The sequence below is a fragment of the Salminus brasiliensis genome, chromosome 13 (assembly GCF_030463535.1).
Source record: "Salminus brasiliensis chromosome 13, fSalBra1.hap2, whole genome shotgun sequence".
Classification (NCBI taxonomy): Eukaryota; Metazoa; Chordata; class Actinopteri; order Characiformes; family Bryconidae; genus Salminus; species Salminus brasiliensis.
In genome coordinates, this window is record NC_132890.1 from 9,598,266 (window position 1) to 9,623,543 (window position 25,278).

Genomic DNA, 25,278 nt, shown 5'->3' on the forward strand with positions numbered 1-25,278 from the left:
TCCTTTCATGATTTGCATAAGCCTATGAGAGGAGTCATTCTCAACCTTCAGAGATGCTGCAATCAAACCACTGGTAAATATATAGCAAGTTCACATGAATATATGGCAAAGCACCTGGTGGTAGCGGCCTATACATGAACGATTTTTCCCCAAACCTGTGATCATACTGCAGAACAACCCAAAACAAGCTTCCAATGGTTATGTGGTTGTTGCGTTGCTCAGTGTGTGTCAGGGTACGTTTATGGAAAAAAAACACAGGAAAAAGAGGAAGCACAAAAAAATCTGGAAAATTTTATATTTATTTTAGAGCTCTCCTACATACTCCCAATGCACAATGATTTCCCCCTCATTCAATTAAATTTATGAGACAGCAGATATGTTCATAGATAAAGTTCAGAATCAAGCATTTTTCTATATCTTCCATCAGGTCAGCAGGAAGGACATAGGCATGTGGACTGCAGCCATGGAAACTTTCAATACCATCAAGATGGAGCATGGTTCTTTTACAAGGAGTGACAAATCGCCCTGCCTTGTCTTACAATGTTTCCTGCAATATCACAACCCTGCTTTTTCTATATGTAGCACAAACAGTGAGGAGGGGAAAAAGGCAAACAGGCACTATTTTACTGCCGCGGAGTAGAATGCTGACTTGCGGTGTGTGCAGAGGGAGGCAAATATTGCAAATGCTGTGCTCTGCTTTGCTCAGTCTGCTCTGTGTACTATTTGCCCTATGTGTCCTATGACAAAAGGCTATTTGCTGGTTTCTCAGGTCTTGACGGGACCACCTGGTTTGAAAACTGAGAGACCCAATGGTATATGATTTTTATTTATGACTGAACATTTCTCAGGTTCGCTGGATAACTCAAGCCTGGATTACTTCAGCCAACATTGGCTCACCTTAGCTCACCTTTTAGTGGACAATCCGTGTGTTGGCTTGTGTTGTCTAGAGAATAGAGATATCCTGCTTTTGAGAACTGTCATGTAACTGTGAACGAGAACAGTTATGCGTCCAGACTCAGGGCAGAACCACTATCTTCTTCTCCAGTTTCTGCTGAGGGAAGATGAACCTCCTCATGACATCATCCAGCTCTTCCAGGGCCAGCTGAGCATGGAGCACAGCCACCTCGTCAGAGTCGGAGCGCACCACCCACTTCAAAGCTCGATAGAGTTCCAACAGAACATCTCCCAGGACCTGCAAAGAGAGAGCATAATAAACAGGCAGTGAAACAGGGCAGGTAATTTTACACACCCCCTCAGGCAGGTGGTCTACTGTTTCTCTCCCATAGCTGGAAGAAAGAGAAAAGAGAAAATGGGGGGAGGGGGGGAGGAGATACTTTGAATCTGCAGCTGTTTCTAAGCTCTAAACTAGAATCCACCAGCGCTCTCATCCTGCCTGCTTTTGCCGTATCATTACTTACTGCAACAGCTGCAACCAGTCGCAAAGCCACAGCTATAATTACTCACTGCAGGAGGTCCTTCATGAGTGTTCGGATATTGATCTAACAGACAGTGCCTGCAAAGCAGAGCCTATTTAGCCTAGCCCTTGGAACGTGAATCCCAAACAAAAAAAAAGAAAGAAAGTAAAGACTGGCTAAATATCCTATCGTATGGACAGAATATACAAAACTGCCATACCAAGGATCAAGAGGGTGGTTAAGTGTGGTCATGGGTGTAAATCAGAGGGTCAGAAGGGTGAAAGGTCTTATTTGAGATTCATGCTGGGAAGCAATGCTATAGCAAAGAAACTAACGGCTCTGGATGGGTCAGAAGGTCAGTGTGGATCTGTTTGAAGAGCAAGTGTTTCAGGTGTAAACTGGTGTCCCCAAGGAAACCTCAGAATTCCAACTGATAGGACCTGAATTTTGGCGAGGGCTCCATGGGCTTTACAAATACACTCTGTATAAGACATTTGCCTTGTTAAAGACCCTTTGGTGCTTTGCTTTTCTGTCAAAAGCTGTAATACCAGAAGAGCCATCTGGAACAATAACACTGTATGGAAACTTAATAAAAACCGGTAGGTTCTTGAGGTCCTGTATCATGGACTGCACAGACCACAGACTAACTCAGAAGACCTCACGCATTAAAGAAAGAAGGCTATCTGAAGGAGTAAACACGTTGCTGGTGGATGATAAGCAGTATTTTGAGGAATGTAAACTGCCAAGGCTTTAATCGCTTCACTTTGAACCACTTTATGGTAACCGCAGAAGTATGCGTAACTGCTGTCTCATGACGAGAGCTCTGAATGAAGACATCAGAAATATCAAAACAACCTTCTACTATTAACTGACACAAACTACATGGTGTTTTCAACAGCAGGAACTGTGGGAAAGCTAAGAGCACCACTGAAAGTATGTTTGAGTACAGAAGTAATCCGAGGCATCTGAGTTTACCAGACTCTGAAGGCTTAGAAACCAAAAGTTCTCAATACTGAATCAATAAATCTAAAAATATAAATAAATAAATAAATGTGAGATGTTTGAGATGATACTCCCAACCTAGGAACCAGAATTTTTCACCAATCAGCACACTAACACACAGGCACATGCTTACTATGTAACAGGATTACCTGAATGTAATAGAATAACTTTAGTCTGCCAGACTGGAATGCCAGTTAAGTGCCCAGAAGTCAACCACTTCAATCACTTCACAGTAATGGGTCTGGGTACCAGTCTTGGTTAAATGTGTTACACATAAAAAAATACAGACACAGCTGTCTTCTTCAGTCGCGCCAATACAGGCCATGAGATCAACCCCTGCTTCATACATCATCCCAAAATCTCCAGACCCTGGCCCATTTTGTTTACCTTTCTGGCCCTTAAGCAAAGTATACATTGCCGTTATAGTACTGGTACATTAGTATGAGCTCCGATTTTGCTGTTTTGCACTTTTTGGGGTAATTGAGGGTTGCTAAGACTTGTGAAAGACACATGAACATGATGAAGATGGTATTTATAGGATGTTAGATTGTGAGGAGGCACTTCAGGCATGTTCCTCCTCCTGAAATTTTGGTTATTTCATAACATCCATTTTTTTTTATTATTACTATTATTATTATTTTATAGTTGTGTACATTTTTAACTAGCCATATATTAGAATGACTGTACTAAGGCAATGGTTAAATAAGGGGGAAAGCAATATAAGATAAAATGCACTTTGCATGTAAAAGACAATGACATTTATCTAGATATGCAATAATAGCAACTATTGACCCAAGGTTAGCTGCAGGCATCAGTCTCACATCTTTCATGCAAGTCTTCCGTCAGACTGTTAAATGAAGGCATTTACATGATCTGATAAACGTAAATAGATTAGGTCCGGGCCAGTCTTCTTAATCCAGTTACATTGCAAATCATAGTTCAAATGCAATACAGTACTTGCAGCTCTACTGCTGGGTTCTGTAATCCAGCAGTGATACTGTAGTGGGTGTGGCTTTGTGCTGACTTGGGGAGTACACTGGACCATGGGAACCACACTAAACACAGATGAGGACAATTGCAGAAAATACACGTTGTTTCAGTGAGGGCTAGACTAAATAAGAGAGCAGTAAATGACAGCCCCCCTTCCACACGTCTGCCTCGTCCACGTTTCCAGCTGCCCACTGAATTCCTCCCTCTGAACCACGTGTGCTGGTCATAGGGGTTAAAGGCACCAGTACACTGAACCCCAACCCTTGTTTTTTTTTTTTTAATGCATCTAATGAATGATCACATTCATTCTCTCACACACAGACACACACACACACACTCACTCACATACAGTTGTACCCACCTGAGTGGTTTTATCGCTGAGGCCCCTCAGTAAAACAGCAATGGCGTGAACTGCAGCTCTCCGCACCTCTGCCTCTTTTTCAGTCTTTATCAGGGCTGTGAGACATGTGCTCAACTGTAAGAGACAACACACACACACACACACACACACACACACACACACACACCTTGGAGATAAGTCATGACTGTATGTGTGCAGTACAGACTGCAGTGCTCTGCAGTGCTGTGGTCCATGTTGATGCAATGTTGAGTCGATTGATGATTGAGCACTCTCACACGTACACAAACACACCAGCGAACATACAAACAGTGTGTGTGTGTGTGTGTGTGGAAGCAGCCTGTTGCAGACTGCTCTCTTTTCATGAATAAGCACCCCTGTTAGTAATAGTGACAGAGCTGCTTATTCATGAACAGCTCAGAGCTGCCCCACCCTTCTCGAACTGTACCTCAGCCACATTTAACAACATACCATATATACACACACACCCACACACACAAACACAACTAAATGAACATATCTGATCATACATTCACAAAGAGGCAAATATAGCTGGAAGAGCAGGACACAAACTGGTGGTACATTAATCACATTCTGCAATACAGCACAATTTTGAAGCATATAAAGAACACACAGTAAGAGCTAGCCAGGCTAAGGTACTGGTGGGTTTTGTTGCTATGCAGGGTTATAACTAAGCCTCCTGGGATAACCAATGACCGAGGAAATGCAACAGTGGGATTTATGGGACTTTTTATGCACCAATATGTCAAAATCATTATAGATGTCAATTAGAAAAGTGCATTTCCTAAATGAAAAACAGAAGAGCAGAAGTGTTGCACAGCTTAAGTGCTTCCCACTGTCAGGCAGTTGCTAGGCTGTTGTGGTCATGAGGGTGAAAGGGTGATATAATATTTTTACCATATCGCCCAGCCAGCCCTATTTGTATGTATTGAGGTTGGGATGCATGTCTGGTTTATACAAAACAAAACTGAATAGTTTTAGCCATCCTTTTTTAGTGACTGTTACAACTATCCCCTCAGTCCGTAACAACGCCCCCCTAATTCAACCAAATTGCCAATAAATAGCAGATATGTACTGTCAGCTTGCGTAATCTGCATTAATCTTTCTCAAATACTTTTACAATTATTTACCAAAGACTAACTGCATTAGGTTGTGCCTGCTCACCTACATATTCACACTTTACTTATATTCTGAGGTTTCTCCAGCTCAGATACTGATGGAACCAGTCAAATTTGACTGGTTCACAATTACCCTTGCCCCTTTTCTTCACCAAAAAAAAAAAGGTTCTGGTTACTAGGGCTGCACTATTAGGAAAAACTGACATGGCTGTAGTTTTTATTTATTTATTTATTTCCATTAGTGATGTCAAAGGATTAAAAAGTTGAATTGCGTCCATCACAATAATATTCTGTGATTAATTCTGATTACTCACAAGTTAAAATGTGTCTAATAAACTGTATTGAGGAGGTTTTTTAATAATATCTTAGTGTAGTTTAGATAACTGTAGCCTCAAACACGACGAAGCTCGGACACAGAAGCTTTAATAAAGGAAATGACTGAGCAGTAATTGGGCTGGATTAAGCTAAGAGCTAAGAGGGGAGCATCTGAGGGAGATGAGGGAGGGGTGAAAGAATAAAAGTTAGTTATGAGATTGAATCCATATTTCAGAATAAATAAAGTAACAATCCACCCTCCAAGCTCAAAAGTAGCGATGCTATGTTTACATCACTAAATAAAACCCGCTAATACGTCACTAGGCTCTATAAAGAGAGGGACCTAAATGGGGGGGGGGGGATAATATTATATAATATGCAAGCTGATGTGTGAGAGCTGAGACATGATTTTATCCCTTCATGATCAAGGCATGCCTGCTGCTCACACCTGCTGACCACCTGACCTTGCCTTGACCCTCACTCACAGTCTAGACAGCAGCTTTACCTGGCCAACCTCAACTGGAATTGAAGACTCAATGATGACTAGTGACAGATCAGCTGACAGCGACAGCAGACTGACTGACAATATAATAAACCAGTTCTAAATTGACAGGCTAATCTTCTTCAATAAGGACTAAAAGTGTCATAATCAAATGCAACAGCAGGTCGAATAGCTGCATTCTGCTGCCGTCCAATGAAAACCATGTATCTCCGTGTTTGTCTGTTTTTAGTTTTCTCCATGGTTTGAACCCTGTAGCTGCTTCTGGACACTGTGTAAATATTTCTGGATGAATAGACCAATAGAAATAGACTTTCATTCAAAGTTAAGGGCGTTTTTGCCATCTCCTGAAAAGTCACCATGTTTTTTTTTTTTTATTGGATCGTGATGATACCTTTAAAATGGTTGTAATATATATAAAGATCCTAAATTATACTGAAATTTTGAAATTTCATTCAATACAATGATGATGTCTTAATATGGGCCTGAGTCTGTGCCTTGTATTCATACACTGTATGGACAAAAGTACTGGGACGCCTGCTCATTCATTGTTTCTTACCAAAAGAGTATTATAATAAAAAATAAAAAAAAGAACTCATCTCAAAAGGAAATGATGCTGCACCATCACTCCGGAGAACACAGCTCAATGCCGGGGGGGTTTGATACCTTCTAGCCCATGTCTGGGATTAGGAGGTATGGTGCCAATGAGCTCATGTTTATCTGCTCTAGAGAGTCCTATTCTATTGCCAGTACTTCTCTACAGGGACTAGACAAGCTGTGTTTGTAGATTTGCACGTTTGTGTCAGCAATGGGTGCATCTTAAAGTAGCAGAATGCATTTAATACAAAAAGTGTCCACAAACATTTGGACATACAGTTTTTACACTGGGGTATAAAAAGCCCCTGTCACTTGACTTACTGCATATCTTAACAAATCCATATTTACAAATTATTTACAAAATAACTAATCTAATCTACTGTCCAGAAGCGGGACTACTGGCTTTTGGTGAGCAGTTGGCTATTACCTCTTGTGCCAGGGGGCTGAGGGAGAATTGAAGGCGCTGGCACAGCTCGCCCAGGTTGGAGAGGCAGCTGGTGCGTACGCTGCTGTCCTCGTCCCGCGTGCCACTCAGGAAAACACCAATCAGAGGACGGCCATAATGTGGCGCCAGGTCACCTGAATAAGGAGATACAGCTCAGCTTCAAATTCAATTAACAAGTAAAACATACGCAATGTGTCCAAATGTTTGTGGACACCCCTTCTAATAAATGCATTCTGCTACTTTAAGCTGCAACCACTGCTGACTTAGACATGCAAATGCAAACACACACAGCTTGTCTTGGCCCTGTAGAGAAGTACTGGCAATAGAACAGGACTCTCTGGACCTCTTGAACCTTTTGGCACTATGCCTAATACCAAGTGTGGGCTAGAGGGGTATAAAGCCCCCCAGCACTAAGCTGTAGAGCAGCGGAACCGTGTTCTCTGGAATGATGGTGCTTCATCCAGTACTTTTGGAAGAAGTTGTGGAGTTGGGGATGAGGTGGGGTGGTGATCATCCAACAACATGACCCCACTAACGCTTTTTTCATCAAATTCAATCAAATCCTCACAGCAAACATTTAATTTTTATTTAACTTTATACTCTTATGCACCGTGAAAAATCCAGTGATGCAAATGAGTGCTCACTCCATCCAGCCCTGCTGTTAATACTGTCCTCACTGTGCATGCTCCCCTTAAGAACATACTACCACATGTGTAGTCATGTGAGCAACTCCAGAAAAATGCTGTGTCTGTCTTTCAGTAAAATAATTTTGATATTGACTTGATGTCATCTCGCCCAGCACTTTGCTGAAGCTCTACAACACAGAGGCTAAACAGCAGGAGCAGATAACTACCAATACCTCCTAACTGGACTCCACAAGTTGTCCGAAGTCTCCCAAATTATTTAACATTAATAATAACAACAACGACTAATCATTCTCTTCCTTGTTTCCACATCTTTAAAAGACCTGCCCTCTGTGAAGTCCACAGCTGGCTTATCATTTAGTGGCCTTTTTTCAGGGGGAAGAAAAAAAAAGCCTTTCCATTATCTCACACTCAGCGCTGTTCCACTACATCAGCTCTAACACACACTGATCCTTCAGAGAGCCACGGTTCCAGTTCCGTCACATATCACACAGCTTAGGTGCTGAGAGCTGTCTCGCCTAACCACACAAACACACACACACAGCTTTGAAATCACCACTCCTCTTTCAATCTCTCCATCTTTGTGTGAAAGTCTGAAAAAGACTGAGGTGCATTCCTGAAGCATGAGCTAAAGGCTAAACTGGTACTCTGTGAGTTGTTCAGCATAATTCTGCATAGTAACAAGCCGGGCATTTAACTAACATTTTTAATGACTATACATGCTTTCACAGGCCTCAGTGTAATGGGCATTAGTGCTTCTATGCTCACAAGCAGATGTTGATGCAAGCCAGTATTGCATCAACTACCTGCAAGTCTATGCGCCATCATGTGCTCATCAGTCTGAGGCAGCTTTGATTCAATGTTAAATGTCTGGCACTTGGCCACCTTGAATGGGAGTCAACCCAGGTGGGTTCAGTGGGCTTGGGCCCCAACAGCTGACTACTCTGGCCTGACCTTAGAGAGCCCCGTCTGCGGTGCTTTTAGACCTGGCACAAGCTTCCAGAACCCCTGTGGCTAGACCTCTTTTGAGGGAAGAATGCAATCTGATTGCGATGAATCAAAGATGATCGTAGATTCACACGAGTCTCTCAAAGCCATTATGAGTTGTGGCCATCGTGCCAGGAGCAACAGCTCCACTGTGGTGATGGAGTGTGTGGCAAGGCTCAGAGGTCTGTGGGTTGCTGGTGCAGTGTAAGGGAATTGATGAGGAACTGTGTGTGTGTTTTTGGGAGCGAGCAAAACAGCTGTTGGACTCTTTGAGAGCATGTTTGAGGTGCTTTCAGACCTGGTACGAGCTTCCAGGACCCCTGTGGTGAGACCTCTTTGAGAGAAGAATGCTATCTGATTGGGATGAAGGATGATCGTAGATTTACACAAGTCTCTTCAAACCATTGCTAAACAACTGCAAGCTGCAAGAGCAGCTGTCGCAAACATGGGAACAAGCTCATGGAAGAAGCCCCTACTCCAAATATATGTGCAACGACTAATTGAGAACCAGATTAGTTGGCAACTAATTTAACAGTCGATTAGTTGGTGACATCATCATGCATGTTTTTCACGCCAACTAGGAATGGTTCAGGACCCGCGTGAACTGTTGATTAATCGGCAAAGTTGAACCATTACAGTGTGAAAACATACAGCCGGAGCAGCTGTCTGTCACGTGAACTGAGCATGTGGATAAAACTGGTACATTAGGCAACTGCAGTCATTAGGCAACACCCCCACACATCTGCAGCGCCATCACTCTGGTGTGTGAGAGCAGTGTAGGGTTATCTCTGTGAGGTGAGGGACTCTAACAGTAAGTAAACCCAGAGATGCTATAAACGAGGAGAGCGGTCACTGGTTAAAATCTAAATGGCCGTTCTTGTGATGATCGGCGTCTGTTCACAGATCTCACCCTTCAACAAAAGCAACCAATCAGTTTGCTGGTTATGCCAGTAGAGGTGGAAGAGTGGCTCCAGCCAGACCGTGTCAAAAGAAAAGTCACTAATAGAAGCATAACAGTAACATAAAATACTTTCGAACTGAAAGCTAAAATTACTGTCTCAAATGTGTCTCCCTTTTTTCTTTTTGGCGGATCTGAAAAATTACAGAAAAAAATGATTAAAGGAAAATCTATTTGCTTGATATTTTATTTTAGTTTATTCTATATATTCGCATAAAAGTGACTATATTTAAAACAATGAAGTTATTTATTTTTCTTGTTAGTCAGCAAATGCATAAAACAACCTCAATCAAGAATCCAATACCTTCAACCTTGACTGAGTTAAGAACGCTGTACCATCTGTTAAGCATGGTGGTGGTAGCATCATGCTCTGGGGCTGTTTTGCTGCCAGTGGAACTGGTACTTTGTATAACGCAGAAAGAGGACTACGTCAGAGTTCCTCAGCACAATCTCAAACCGTAACCTATACAAAAACTACGTCACAATTGGGCGTTTCAACAGGATAGTGACCCCAAACACACATAATAAGGGGTTGTGGAATAGATAAAAACATGTGGTGCCTAAACGTCAGCTCTGTGCTAGGAAAACAACATATCTAACTGAACTTGAGGTGACTACCAAAAGTGCCTGGTCAAGGTACAACGCGCTAAGGGACATTTAACCAAATATGAACTGTGGTGTATTTATATTTTTGACCTTTTATTGGTCATTTGCCCAAACCATATTTGTTACTGCCAGCTGACTACACTGGCCTAGCCACATAGAGAGCTGTAGGAGGTGCTTTTAGACCTGGCACAACCTTTCAGGACCCCTGCAGCTAGACCTTTTTTAGGAGAAGAATGTAACCTTCAAAAGCTGTCATGACACAAGGACGTTTTATCCACTATAGGTTAAAGGGAAGTGGAGAGCAGGTGTACGTTTAGGAGTGTGTTTAGAAAATAGAAGGAGTCAGCAAAAGAGTACCATCTCCCCTTTGATCCTGCACCTTCTGACGGTCACCATCTGTCTGTGCCTTTTCATTAGCTAAAGGTTTATATAGAAGTCCTAATCAAGACAAATATGTGCAGACAATTTAATAATAATCATAATAATAGACTATATGTGAAAGGGCAGCAACATCATCTTGTGGTTAAATGGCTATCGACTATAACTCTCAGCTGCATTAGTAGCGATAGGAATAGAAACCTCAAACTCATTAGATAATGCTTATGAGTTGTGGCCATCGTGCCAGGAGCAACAGCTCCACTGTGGTGATGGAGTGTGCGGCAAGGCTCAGAGGTCTGTGGGTTGCTGGTGCAGTGTAAGGGAACTGATGAGGGACTGACTGTGTGTGTGTTTTTGGGAGCGAGCGAAGCAGCTGTTGGACTCTTTGAGAGCATGTTCTGTTAGCTGCGAGGAGCAGGGCCAAACTCAGACACCCCAGGGCCAGAATGAATAACCCACAGACACAAAGACCCACATATAAACCCATGCTTGAGCTGGGGACCTGGCACTACCCTGAGCTGTCAGATAGGAACAGAAGGAACTGAGTGGAGAAACATGAACAGAAGCTCCAGCTCTGAATTAACCCCATAAACCCTAGGTTAATGATTCAGTCATTAATCCTAAAGTGAAAACTGTTGTATAGCTGTTTAGCTTACCAGATTTTGTGGACTCCCACAGGGTTCTATTTTAGGGCCTATGAAACTGACGTAAATTAAGACAGTAATGAGCTGTGGGCTTACATACAGGGTTTAAAGGGTTTTAGAAAAATTTGAAAAATAGTGTTTGATCAACATTGTCTACACTGCAAGTCCCAGAGCAATGGCAGCTAAGATACACAGATTTAGGAGGCAATATTTACTACTTTGAGAATACAATGATTCAATTAACCTGTTTCTCTTTAGGAAACAATTGTGGAATTAACTATTAACTAACTATAGTGCTACAATTTACAATTATGAATACACAAATAATTATATTTTCTACATTTGAAATCAGCCAGATTTTTTTGGGCCAAAGATCTAGCTGAATGGCTACTCACCCATAGCCCTGCTGGCTCTCATCAGAGCCTCTCCCACTTTAAGGCGTGTCTCTAGAGATCGCTCCCTGCTGGGTGAAGCTGCACTCAGCTCTCCCTGGTATTCGGCCAACAGCCTCTGCAGGATCTGCTCAGGGAACGAGTCCGCCAACACCACCAGCCCTGCACACACAGGAGGAAAATAGGTCACAACATCACTCAAAGTCAACGAGAATGACCTCAAATAAGTGTAACCACTCTATTTTACAACTACCCAGAGCAAAACAGAGGTCTTTCTACAACAAAGATAGAGAAAGAGATGCCAGCTGGTCCCCAGTGGCTTCTCAAGGACAGTGGGGTTGTGTGTACATCTGTATTGCACTGTATATCTGTATAGCTGATCGCTCAAAAAAATAATGCTATTTTGCCTCAATCATCAAAAACCAGTGATCCTGGAGGATACAAGAATGAGCTTAAGGGTCTTTTTCAAGGAATCTTTTGGGAAACATTTCAAAATAAAAGAGCTTGGTGTACATGTTCATGTTTCCAAGAGTGCCGCTCACTCTCCAGTTGCATAGACACTACCACAACCATGTTTACATGTTATTGGCCATTAATGCTAGTGTTGTTACTGCAGATGGTTTACAGCACACCTTTGTGCGACTGAAAGGTTTGGGTGAAAATGGTTAAACTAGAGCTGGGCAATATGGCGATATTTTATTGTACTGTGATAAATTTTGTTATTGTGATAACAATATGCTCTTCTAAGTTAGTACTGTTAGTGCTTAAGAAACACTGATCAGCTGCAGGTTTCACTGCAAACAGTATACTTAGAATGGTTTAATTAGATGAAGAGCAGCAGATGTTGAATAAAAATCACTGTATTTAGTACGGGAAAGTAGCTGAATAGTAGTTTATAAGAATCTTTCGCTACTGATGTGTTTAGTCTGTGATTACATGTGTTGTGATGAATATTGTGTAATGCGAAAAGTCCTTTTTATTTTTACCGTATCACCCAGCCCTAGGTTAAACACTGTATTGCCCTTGGCTGTCAGGAAGCAGATGAATCATTGCAATTTTCCAAAGGACACACATTCCAATACAGGCCATCCAATCAGAACAGAGGTCTAAGCATCCTTAAAAGGCACAGTAAAAACTGTCTGTTCAGTTCTAAACAGTAAGGCATGAAGAGGGGTTGGAAAAGGAGCACTGCTGTAAGGGTAAGCGTAAGCGAGCACCCCACCTCACCCTCAATTCTCCAACTCATGCTAAAAGTATTGGATGGAGAATCATCATCATAGAGAGAACACAGTTCCACGGCTCCACAGCTCAATACTCCAGAGAGTCCTATTCTATTGGCAATACCTCTCTTCAGGGACTAGACAAGCTGTGTGTGTGTGCACATTTGCCATTAGTGTAAGCAATGGGTGCACCTTAAAGTAGCTGAATGCATTCATAATAAGGGGTGTCCACAAACATTTGGACATATAATGTAGGATTGGGCTGCTCTGGTTCCGCTGCCAAAGCCAATTCAAACAGATTGTGTTCAAGCCTTGTACCTCTGGGGTGTCGCCAGACTTCTTCACATTATCTTTGTGAGAAAGAAGGAGAAAGAGTGACTTCACTGCTATTTGAAGCTGGGTAGATATGTCCCAAAGAACACAGTAAGCCAAAGTCCGGACTGGGATGATAAGACACTCCTACAGAATCCAGGAAAGTCTGTAGGATCGAGATAGCAACTTTCCTAAAACTCTCCTGCACACTTTCTAAAGCTCTCTACAGCTCCGAAACTAATGACGATACCATCTTAATCACTGCACTAGGGTTAGACACAATGACATTAATGGAAGTATTATACAAATCTGAGATGGTCAGTCAGGGACTTAGTGAGTTTGTCATAACAGAGGCCTTCCAGCTTTCATAATCTTGCACTGGAAGAAGCTAAGTGAGAGCGGGCACTGAATCCCAGATCTTCAGATAGTAGAAGACAATCAGGTCTCATAAGCCTTCGCTTCTTATAGTGAGAAAAGTTCTGGCGGTTCACCATGTTCAAAATGTCCTCTCTCTTATTTTAAATATGCTGATGCTATTTAGCATACAGTTGCATGCAAAAGTTTGGGCACCCCAGGTCTGGTCTAAATTTCTGTTGAGTAAGTAAAGGATGAAGAGATTTAAGCTCTCCAATAACTTTTACCAAGGTCTAAGGGCTTAATTAGCTCGTTATTAATATGGCTTGTTCATGGTCTTTCTTATAGCAGGTTTTCCTGACGTAAACATCATTGACAACCCGTGCATGGAAAAAAAAAAAAAGAGCAGTGCACGCAAGAGGGCCCAAGAATCTCACAGAACTATATGTTTTCTACTAGGAAGAATTGCCAAAAATCCCCCAAACATGACTTGAAAAGCTCTTGGCTGCTGCAAAAACAGCAAAAAGCTGTGATACTTGACAAAGGGCACTGTTACTAAGTATTGATCATGCTGGGTGTTTTTTTTTTTTTTGGTAATCAGGTCATCTTTTACTCACTTAACTATTCACAGTAGAATTTTTACAACATGAAGTTATTTGTACAGTACGGTAACAGTCTCAGAAATGATTAGTTTTACAGTACAGGATTACAGTATACAGTAATTCACAATTCTTCCTCTTCTTCTCCTTATTATTATTAGTATTATTATTATTATTATTATTATTATTATACATTGTCCCTTAAAAGGTTGAACACAACATTTACTATCATTAAAACAAATTATTAATGAAAGTACAATGTACAATGAAAGTAAAATGTCTCTCTTTGTGAGGTTGAGTCTTTTTGAACCATTTTGTTTAATTATGGATTAATCTGCCGAATTTGTTCTACATTAATCAATCAATTGACTGTTTGGTTTTCAAACTCAAGGAGTAAGACATTGGTGGGATTCTCTGTTCAGATGCATCTTTCTGTAATACTGGTATTGCGCAAATGTGCACTGTATGATAACCATCAGTTTTCATACCATGGTATACCTAAAACTGGTATACCACTGTAGCCCTAATTCCTAGTAACAAATTTCTCACCAGGGTTGCTCAAACGTTTACATGCCATGCAAAGAAAGAGGAAAACTATAGGAAAAGATAAGATCCGATTGACCTGATAGATAAGAGTCAGTTATGAATGCATTACACGACCCTGCCTAGGCACAGCACCTACATTAGACAGGTTATCTGCAATTACACTGTTAAAATGGGTTCATTCTTGTGTTACTGACATCCTACCTTGGATAGCAGAAAGATACACAAAGGAGTCTTCATGCTCCAAGTTCTCCAAAAAGAGCTGCAAGGGAAAAAATGTGTCAGGACCATGAGACAAAAATAAGAGAGGGATAATTAATTCCTTTGTCTGATTATTACTGGGACAATTCAAGAGGGCACCAGCTCAGTTCTCAGCATATCTTCAAGGTAAACTCAATAATGAATGCAAATTAAATCCACTGAATTGGTTCTACTTGTTCTTGTCAATGGCTGGAGGCTACAGCAGATTATAATGTGATTTCCAGCAAAGTCAAAGCTGTGATTCACTCCTTTTTGTGAGAACAGGAACAAGAATATATTTTATTAACCAGATACAACAATACACCAGTGCCGTTTTACCACCGATACCATCTCTAATAACTCATCCCTCACAGACATGGAGTGAGGATACCAACGATCTACATCCTATAAAACGACTGTATTCTTGCAGATATTTATCTGCAGGCAGACAACTATGCAGACAAACTCCAAAGAGAAGCTTAATGCACCAACACCCCCACTGGTGTCTGAGTGTGTGCACCCAAGGGGGAGGCATATGACAAAGAATATTAGATGAGTAACAAGATCATAAGGAATGCCCCAAGGACCTTTGTGTGGCTTAGGGGTCCTAGACACCAAACATTATTACTCATTCATAAAACATGTGCTCTACCAACCGGTAGAGTCAGTGGGTGGGGGTTGAAGAGGGTGCTCATACCTAAAGGATGTCGCTAGTGTGTGCGACACTACACAAAGCCGTAATCCAGACCAGTTAGAAATGTCCCAGTTATGGCACCAAAAAGAGACTTTTTTAACTGTATCGTTTTATTGATCTTAATATAAGGTCGACATAAACGTGCCTCTGTGCCATTAAAAACATCACACCTACTACATTAATGTAATTACTGCAACACACTGAATAATATTACTTACTAATGCGCACACTGGCTTCAATGGGCCAAAAACAAATAAATAAACAATTAAGCTGCCACTACAATCATTAAAAGTGGTGTCCACAAACTTTTGGACATATAGTATACACATTCTGCAGTCCTGCAAGGAACCAAGCCTCACAGTCAACCACTACTTAATCCCAGACTTACCGATAACAGCTTGTCCCGGGACTGTAGTGCCTCCTTGTCTCCTTCCCTTAGAATATGGGTGAGGGCCCGCAACGCCATGGCCCGGTTGGGGACATCTGGGTCACAGGCCTCCAGCAGCCACTCGGAGAAGGGCTTCTTGGGTGAGGGGGCAGGGGTAAGGTATGCAGGTCTCTGAGTGTTCATTCCACCAATTCCAGGTCTGGACGATTTTCCAGGTCTGTGTTGAGGACAAGATGCAGAACCTTGAGCTTGCTCCTTCATTTCATCAACTGACACAGCTGTATTGTGGTCTGATGTCTGCTGGTGTGGTGATGGCCCAGAGGCTGCAGTGCTTGAGGTGGAGTGTGGAATGCATGATGGCTGACCAGGATGAGAGGGGTCAACATGGGTGGAAAGAGTTCTGACACTTGTGTTCTGACACTTTGGCTGATTTAGCGTTTGCGTGGAGGCACCAGGGCGGTACTGTCCGGCGGCGTTAATCACAGAGCCTGGGCAGTAAGCCCCATGTGTAGCGATGGTGGCCCGCAGGTCTGAAGCCAGCTCTTGGATGACAGGATCAGGGTGCTGCTGGGAAAGCCGCTCCAGGGGAGCCAGCAGACTGGACATGGAGGAGTAGTCTTCTGCAGATAGCTGAGAGGGATCAGATACAACCACTGAGCAGGCAGTTAGCCCCATTCGGAAATGACACACTTTCTATTATACCACACAAACAGTAAATCACTGAGCATCCTTGGATTAGTAAATCAGCAATTAGGCCCATCCCCATACTGAGAGTCTGACACTCAACTGCATTCTCTAAACCATGCTCTGCACCTACACACGCCCTCTGCAGTCAGAAGCTTTGCTTTTTAAAGCTACATACACTTTATCCTGTATGAAATTCTCTTATACTAGTATTTGTATATTAGTATTAATAAACTAGCAAAGCATAAATGTGATGTTATTGTGCCATTTAATAATACATATTTTGATTATTATCTGCCTAAATCTTTTAAAATTGTATTATTAGAACAATTATTGTTGTTAATGTATGGAAAAAATGTTAGACATTTTGTTCACACTATAAAGATTCGGGTCTTTATAGAGTTAATACTACTACTACTACTAATAATAATAATATAAAAATGGACATGTGTGCAGCATGTGTGTGTGTAGTGCATGGTAGCTTTATTGGGCTGAAACACTGATGGAAGTGTCTCTGTTCCTTCAGATGAAAGACTAAAAATGCTTAAGAAATGTGTTCAATGTTACATAGCCTTTATTAACTGGTAGCTGAATTTTAAGGATAACTTCATTAATAACTGGCATATGATGGCGATTATTCATTAATATTTAGTTATTGAGGTTTGATTACTTATTAACAGCTAGTATTTATTGGGGATTATACATTAATAACAGGCATTTAAGGGTGACCATTAATAATTGGTATTTAAGGTTGAGTGTATTACTAACTGCCATTTAATTGTGATAATTCATAATATCGGATATTTGATTATTATATATCGGAGGTTTGATTATTAATTAATAATTTATTTAATAAAGTATTTAAGGGTGATTTTGAGATGTCTCCATTAAAAACTGGCATTTAATGGTGGTTATTCATTAATATCTGGTATTTGAGGTTTGATTATTCATTCACAGCTAGTATTTATTGGGGATTATACATTAACAACAGGCATTTAAGAATGACTTCATTAATAATTGGCATTTAATGGCCAGTATTCATTAATATCTGGTATTTGAGGTTTGATTATTCATTAATAACTTATTTATTAATGTATTTAAGGGTGATTTTGAGGGTGATTTTTGATTTTTGCATTCGTGTACTCATGTAGAAATATCAACACCAAGTATTTGAAGTTCACAAATGCCACAGGCCAACCATAGCTGCCCATAAGCACATAACATCTTTTGACCCAAATATGATTTACACAAGTAAAATGTGACAAAAACATGTACAGTAACAAAAATATTGAAGAGCTAGGTATCCTCAAATGTTTCAACATGGACAATCTAACCACACAAACAGCCAAATACTGAGCATCCTAGGATGAGGTAGCAATTACTGCAGTAGATGTGTTTAGGTGTGTTATACCTGTGCAGCTCCAGAGAGTAATGTGGCAATCAGGCCCATCCCCATACTGAGAGTCTGACTCTCAACTGCATTCTCTGAACCATGCTCTGCACCTACACATGCCCTCCGCAGCATGGACTCTATAAAGGCCACTACCTAGAAACAGAGCATGATGAAAGATGAATGAGAAAACAAGTTTACCATAAATATAGTCACAGAAAATAGCAGTGATTTAAATCAATAGAGGATAAAAATACACTGCAAACTGCAATCTCCAAACTGACAACTTTACCTGGAGATGAACAAAAACTTTCTTTCAGTGAAAGTTATTCTGGAGCATTTCTATTGGTCCATTCATCACAAAATTGTCAACTGCCAGATTTAAATTAAGTCAAAAAGTGAAAACCAGCAAAAATGATACAATAGCAACGATATGCCTTTCCTCCAAGCCTTCAAGAGAATTTATGAGCGTCTTGGTGAGCAAAATCAAAGATAGTGTGTGCTATTCTTAGACAGCTTAAAGTATGACACGTCATGCCCCATATTCTCTAAACAGGAACTCTCAATGGAACCAGGCTGCAAAGATGAAGACAGGCAGATACAGATAAGGAGTCTCCAGCTAGGAGTTTAAAAGACCAACAAACTTAACAGTGAGGAGCAGGGCAAGTAAAGCCGCTGCTACCAAATAAGGTCAAGATTTACTAAAAGTGTTCCCAGAGGATTTGGCCTTCTGATTGAGTCATAGTCCGGCCAGAACTGGAGCAGTTAATTATCTAAGTTATGCTTAAAATGCAGGTTTAGATCATTACGCCTGCGAGCCGATGCACATATCTGATCGTTTTATTTAGATAGTTGCTAATGCTCTGGTTTTCAAACCAAGCCCTGAGCAGAGGAAACAAAAAAAAAAACAGTCACACATACCTGTGTAGGTTTGTGCAGCAGCAAAGTGTGTGGCAGCCCTTCACACATAACTGCTAGGGTCTGCAGGACGGCCAGCCTTTGGCCATGGCCACGCACACACCCCACCAGGTGCTGCTCTAGCTCAAGTAGTGTCATGGATGATGTGTCCACTTCCTCCTCTGTTTCCTGCTGCTCTGCTGCCAAACCAGTCAGATCCTACATAGAGACATAATGGAAGATTTCATCACCTGGTTGAGGGGTTGCACCTGGTGGGAGACTGCAGGCAGACTTCACTGCCTCCCTTACTTTTTCAGAACAGCTTTTGTTTGTTGTCATAAAGCGATTCTAACCCACAATAACAGAGAAAAGGAAGAATGATGTTTCAATTCCACTAGACGGAGCTTTAGGGTTTACAACCCCTACTTGATCTGCTGTTAGCTAGCTGAAGAGCCTGCAGCCGGTTAGCTTTTAACCTTGCGTCCACTCTCTTCCCCAGGTTTGGCTTATCAAGTGTTAGGGTACAAAATTAGCGGGTCATGGGGCACCTATGGCTCATTGATGCGATCCATGGATGCTGCACCTCACAACTTACAGGACTTACAGGACAAGAATCTGCTGCTAACGGCTTGGTACCAGATACTACCGTCAACTTCAAAAGTCTTGTGGAGTGCATGCCAGCAATGCTCAGGTCTGTTGTGGTGGCACAAGGGGGACCTACACAATGTGCTTGTATTTCTAGATGAGACACTAGGTGTAACCACTGTAACTGGCATTTTTGATGTTATAGTAAGTGGTCTGTGCTTCAGGAAGTACAAATAATAATAAAGATCGATCTGGACGGGGGATCTGGACATTACCTGCAATGTAAACAACAAACCTGTGTAAACCTGTACTGTAAAGCGAATGCAGCCATAACGCTGCTAAACAGAGAGAGTTTACGTACCTGCAGAAGCAAGAGGAATAAGTCTCCTGGCAGGTCACTGTCTTTCATCTCAGACAACAGCTGCACAAGACACTCCACTCTCCACTGTTCTCCTGACACCTTCTCATACAGAGCATCGTCCTCATCTCTAAGTCACCCGGGAGAGAAAGTCATTTTAAATCTACTTGAATGAAATGATGTTACACGATAATGGTGCATGCCAGTTACCTGACTAGCTCTCGCTGGATGAGCCTGGCCCCGCCCTCACTGCCAGGTGAGAACTGGAAGCCAGGTGTGACCCCGCCCCCATCTGCCTGCAGAACACAAAGGCCCTTGAGCAGAGAGAGTGCTGAAGAGGGTTCAGCATGAGACAGGTACCACAGCAGAATCTCCTGACAGGGGGCACTGTGGAGCATTATCAACATCAACTGCTATTGAAGGTTCTCGCATTCTAGTCTACATTTTTCATGCATTTGCATTTTTTCTAGGAGATCCACTTATGATATGTGTGGAGTTTTATGTACCAAAAACAGTCAGAATAAAACATAATAAAAACAGGCTGTTTTTTTTGGCGCTGTGTCTTTAAGACTCATGCATGAAAATAACCCCTGTTATAGTTGGTTGCCGTTTATTGTGCCTTGTTCAAAAAGCAGTCCAGGCTGAAACACTCCTTAGAACTTAAACGTGAATGGGCGGGGTTAAACAATTAAGTTTCCATTTATGGACTGTAGTGGAAAGTGGATATTTTAAAAATGTCATAGGCAGGGTTTAGGACGATTCTAAGGGCTTGTAACTGATAAGGGCCTTAATTTATTAATACTTAATACTAATGAAGTGTTTTAGCAGAAGAGTTTTGGGGGCACAAAATCCATGGCAGCATCCCTGGTCATAGGCCCGTTAAAGCACTGGTTTAATGAACAAAAATAAGAATTGCTTATAAAAATTGCTGAGCCATCCCTTTAAACCATATTACTCACCGTAGGTGTGAGACATTTTGTTTTGTAAAACAAAACAGGCTGAAAATGGTGGGAACCACTTTTGCCAGAGCATCCAGCAGCATTCCTGATGGCCTGTTACCCACCACATAGATCTATGGGGAGAGAGAGACAAAGCCCTTAATTAAAAGACAGCCAATGCATTTTCCGCAAATAAGAACATTTCAAAATAATCAAAGAAACTGTAATTTTACAGCAGTGTGGACCTGACCTCGGACTAGATCTAATGCGTTTCATTCAGGCAAAATAAAAGTGCTTATTGGTCATCTCATACCGAATCTCTGCCTTTTTTTTTTTAACTTACTCACACACTTACTGTTTATATATCAAACTACAACTTTAATACTCAATGAATGCATTCTTCAGCATCTTTAATGTGCTTCAGCATGGAGCAGTTCCTTACTTTATACACATCCTCCACACAGCGGGTCAGCTCCCTCTCAGGCACTGTCTCCTGGGATACATCCTCTCCTGCAACACGGGTCACCTCTAAATAGATAAATGGTACAAAAAGAAGCTGAGAGCCAAGAAGAATGTTACATTTAGACTCGGGACAAGGATGAGCCCTTTCCAGTATCGGTTTACCAAACTGAAACCTGATGACACAGCTCCATCTGTCAAGTGACTGCAGGCTTTGCTGGACACTTTAACAGCAGAGAGATCTATACTCAATCAGTCAGTCCACTGAGAGCTGATCAAGCAGAACGGCAGTATCCCCCCCCACCCCCCTCCACACACACATATATACACACACAAACCTGGAACTGCTGCACAATGTTGTAGAGGTGAGAGGAGAGGAGACAGCAAGAAACGCTGGGCAAACTCAGGCTGATCTTGCACTAGTGTCAGTGCCACTGTGCTGGCCACTCGCTGGAACTGTTGCGCAGTTACCTTGTCCTTGAAATGCAGAAGCTCTAGTACCTAAAAACAGTAACTTGGTTAAAACAAACGCACACAATATACACATTAGGAGATTCCAGTCTGGCTGTTCACTACTAAAATGAAGCATCTGAGGCTGGACTGAAGTACCTTTACAAAAAACAACAAAAAAACAAACAAACAAAAACAACAAAAAAAAACAACAAAAAAAAGACAACAAAAAACTTTACATATTTTTTTTTTAGATATTTTTCTTCATACTTCAAACTTAAGATACATTTCAAACATAACATTTTTCTATAAAATAGATTTTCACTTTCCAAATTCCAAGAAACTCCTGGTAGTAAAAAATCATAAATTCCATATCCTTACAATCACCTCATGCTTGTTTCTTACACCTCATGTAAGAGTTTAGAGGTTCAGCCTCTATAATGATTGGTTTCAAGATCTTCAGAGATCCTTAAGTATTGTAAACTGGTCTTAAAATATTGTGTATTGCTGTTAAATTACTTCCTTGGGAGGATATCTGAGAGGTTTTATCTGAGAAATATCTGAGGAATTGCCATTAACAACATTCTTAGTGAAGATCTATGACAACTATGAGTACAAATGGCTTTCACCAGGACTAAACATGTAATTACTGTATCGAAACAGTTATAAAAAAAGGTCAATGTCATTGAAATACTTACAGAATCCATGATATACTCAGAAAAGCATATTACCTATATAATTTGTCATATTAATGCTATATTAAATATCATCATATTGCCCAGACCTACTTCCCATCACACTGCCATAGAAATTCAGCTTTGGACGCTACTCCTTACCTGTGGGCACACTTGGCTGTAATAACTCTCTGCAGAGAGGGACTGTTGTGGGCAGGTTGCCACGATCTTAGCAACAGCATCACATTTCCTCCAGTCAGAGTCTCCACCTAGTGGTCAAAGTGTTTAAAGACAGGCAATGTCAGACGTTAACCAGAGGACCAGTTTGTGGCCTTGGGCATATTAAGCATGATTTCTTGCTGTTCTCAATCCTTACATCTCAGTAGTCTGTCACAAAGATGAAACATTTACCCATGTCTCAAATGTTTTATGATTTTTCATACATCACCATGCATCAGCAAGCCCATGTTTCACCTTGCCCATCCACCACCCCTTTGAGTAATTTCTGGAAGTGTCCTTCAGTCTAACCACATTAACATACATCACCTACATGAGTCCTTACCTCCAGCCCCTTCCAAAATGGCCCTGACCACAGCTTGGACCCCATGCGGCTGTATCAGCCTCTCAGACAGCAGCTGACCACACAGACGCCTCAGCCAGGCAGGAGCTTGAGTGAGGGTCCTGCCTCCTCTTCCACCAACCCCAGCACTTGAACCTGGAGACACCTTGAGGCATATACCAGTGTAAGCTTGCGTGTTATGCCAAAGAAAAATGGAACATTATGATATATGAGGATGACATGACACAATAATAAAACAGAAACAGTAGAGAAAAAATAGAAAAAGTGGAAGAGAAGAAGTACACACCTTTGGCCCACCTTGCAGAACTAGCAGCTCCTTGATGACAATTGGTTGATAAACTCTTCTCAGAAGACAATTCAATTCTTGTTTGCAATTTTTCCGCTCTACAGTGAGGCCCTGTGTTCGTTATCATCACACACACAAAAACACTTGCTCATTAGATCACTTTTTTTTTTGTTATATAGAAATACAACAAATCTCCATTCATGAGAATTCCCCCTATCTCTAGCAATGTCCCCAACACTAGGGGGTGAAGACTATCACGTCTCTTCTGACACATGTAAAGCAAGCCACTGCCTTTTTTTTAACTGCTGCTGATGCAGCATTGCTGGGAAGGCGCAGCTCCCCAGCTCTGATACAACACCTATGCGGAGGAAGTAACATCAATCCATCCCTGACAGAGAGCAAGACCAATTGTACTCTCCTGGGCTCCAGCTGCCGATGGCAAGCAGCATGACCCATTCAAACCAGCGATCCTCAGATCATAGAGGCAGCCCCTTAGTCCACTGAACTAAGCCCCCATTATGCCAATTATGCCAGGTTTTTGTAAGACATTTGCAGGTCCTTTTTCTCACTGTTGCATCAAACAGTACAGGACTGTAAGGTAATCTCAAATAGATGGTGCACAAATTGACCAGTCCCAAACATAGGTGGATTTACATTTGGTAAACATTTGTATAAACCTTGCTGATACCTTGCTGTTTTCGGCACCGTCTCCTTCGGGACGATGGGGTCGATAGCCTAACTGGCACAGTGCTGCCATCAGATCACCTAAGTGGCGAGTAAAGACCAGAGTAGCCAGTGATGACAGCCTGGCCACTTCCATTAGAACAGTGGTGGTGATCAGCAGTCTGCGTTCGCAGGAAGGAGCAACCTCACGACGCACTGCTGCCTCTACCGCAGCTCCAAACGCAGACCGGCGATCCAGGCCCACTCCTACACCCGGGGCCAAATACGGGCAAAGGCCTAGGGTGACGAGGAACTGCAGCACAGTGCTCAGAGTCTTCTGCTGAGCCACACCGAGGACATCTGGAGGTAAGGGAGGGGCTGCTTCCGGGGTGCGGGGGTTTGGAGTGGCACGGCTCGGGTCGTGGTTAAAGGCTTCTAGGAGACTGGTCAGGTGGCGTGACAAGCAGAGCAGCAGCAGGAGGCATTCCTGCACAAAGCTCCAGGTCAGGTCCTCTGTGTCAGTGCAGAACCAGGACACCTCCTTCTTGACCTCCTCCAGTAACTGGCGGGCTTGATCCAGCTCTCCACCAGCCAACAGGCGCTCCCTCAGTTCAGACAGATTATTCTGGAGGGCAGACAGAAGTGCTTCATGCTGCGTCGTATGTGCACCACTCAGATGGGCCTCTGGAAAAACACAGTAATAGTCAGGGATAGACAAAGCACACAAATCCTTCAGTGTTTTAATGCTTTTAAATGTACTCAACCACAACAAGTAACAGAAATGGGTTCTAGCTTCCTGGAGCAGAGGAATTTGTGCTGTCCCATTTGATTTTTGGAGGGTTTCATTGGTATTGGGGTCTTCTGCACTGTTTAACCCATATTCTCCACTTCCTGTTACTCTGCTTTTCAAATCAGGTCTCCCTTCTTAAAACTCACATAAGATTTAAGTGTTTAACCATCAAACTGTGTAAAAACATGACATAACATGACATCATACCGTACTCATGACGTTGCTGTGCTTCCCAAAGTGTGCTAATGCTCCACTAAACACCATAAAACACCCACAGTTAGGTTTAACTACCGAGACAAAACATGTGGCTATTAAACGTGTCCATCTCATACCTCGGACAGGTCTGGTGAGGAGACCCAGGGCGCTTATCAGTGCAGCACTCATTTCCCTCACCTCAACGCTCCACACTGTCCAACGAGTCGCCTGTTTTTGGATGCTGGTGACGTAGGACTGACGGGCAAAGTAAAAGTCCTACTGTTATTATATCCATGTGATTTAAAGCTTTTATAGGGAGGGTAATTGCTATTCATTTTGCCATTGGGAAATAAAACCGTCCTTTTTTTTTTACCACACAGCAAAGCACAGCTGCAAATATAATAGCAGCATATTGTAGTTTGCTGAAGGTGAAACTACAACAGAACTACAATCCCCACAGCGTGGTGCCGACGCCGCTCCCACGAATGTGCGGACTTGACGTCATCAGCGCGACGGACTTTGTAGTCCGTTTTGGGGAAACACTTGTACGTAATATATATATTTATTTATTTATTTATTTATTTATTTATTTATTTATTTATTTTATATA

The 25,278-nt window shown here is 41.9% G+C and overlaps 1 protein-coding gene across 1 annotated transcript; it reads right to left on the reverse strand.

Annotated features, from left to right (window-relative positions):
* Nucleotides 1-281: 281 nt before the first annotated feature.
* On the reverse strand, nucleotides 282-24,883 carry tango6 (transport and golgi organization 6 homolog (Drosophila)). The gene is made up of 18 exons (XM_072695687.1): nucleotides 24,806-24,883; nucleotides 23,709-24,367; nucleotides 23,021-23,131; nucleotides 22,717-22,879; nucleotides 22,317-22,423; nucleotides 21,369-21,531; nucleotides 21,014-21,099; nucleotides 20,593-20,705; nucleotides 19,844-20,020; nucleotides 19,637-19,763; nucleotides 18,715-18,909; nucleotides 17,815-17,949; nucleotides 15,720-16,349; nucleotides 14,602-14,659; nucleotides 11,373-11,531; nucleotides 6,743-6,894; nucleotides 3,769-3,882; nucleotides 282-1,192 (listed from the first exon to the last, which is right to left on the reverse strand). The coding sequence occupies exons 1-18, from the start codon at nucleotides 24,855-24,857 to the stop codon at nucleotides 1,016-1,018; spliced, it is 3,378 nt and encodes a 1,125-aa protein (XP_072551788.1). The 5' UTR covers nucleotides 24,858-24,883; the 3' UTR covers nucleotides 282-1,015.
* Between the last annotated feature and the right edge of the window lie 395 nt (nucleotides 24,884-25,278).

Bases quoted from the DNA above. Each gene is read 5' to 3' on its own strand.
- tango6 (XM_072695687.1), bottom strand. From the start codon at position 24,857: ATGAGTGCTGCACTGATAAGCGCCCTGGGTCTCCTCACCAGACCTGTC. The intron at 19,764-19,843 runs GTAACTGGCATG...CGGGTGACTTAG, and splicing joins ATCCAGCGAGAGCTAGTCAG to AGATGAGGACGATGCTCTGT. The intron at 3,883-6,742 runs GTAATAGCCAAC...TGTCTCTTACAG, and splicing joins TCAGCCCCCTGGCACAAGAG to TTGAGCACATGTCTCACAGC.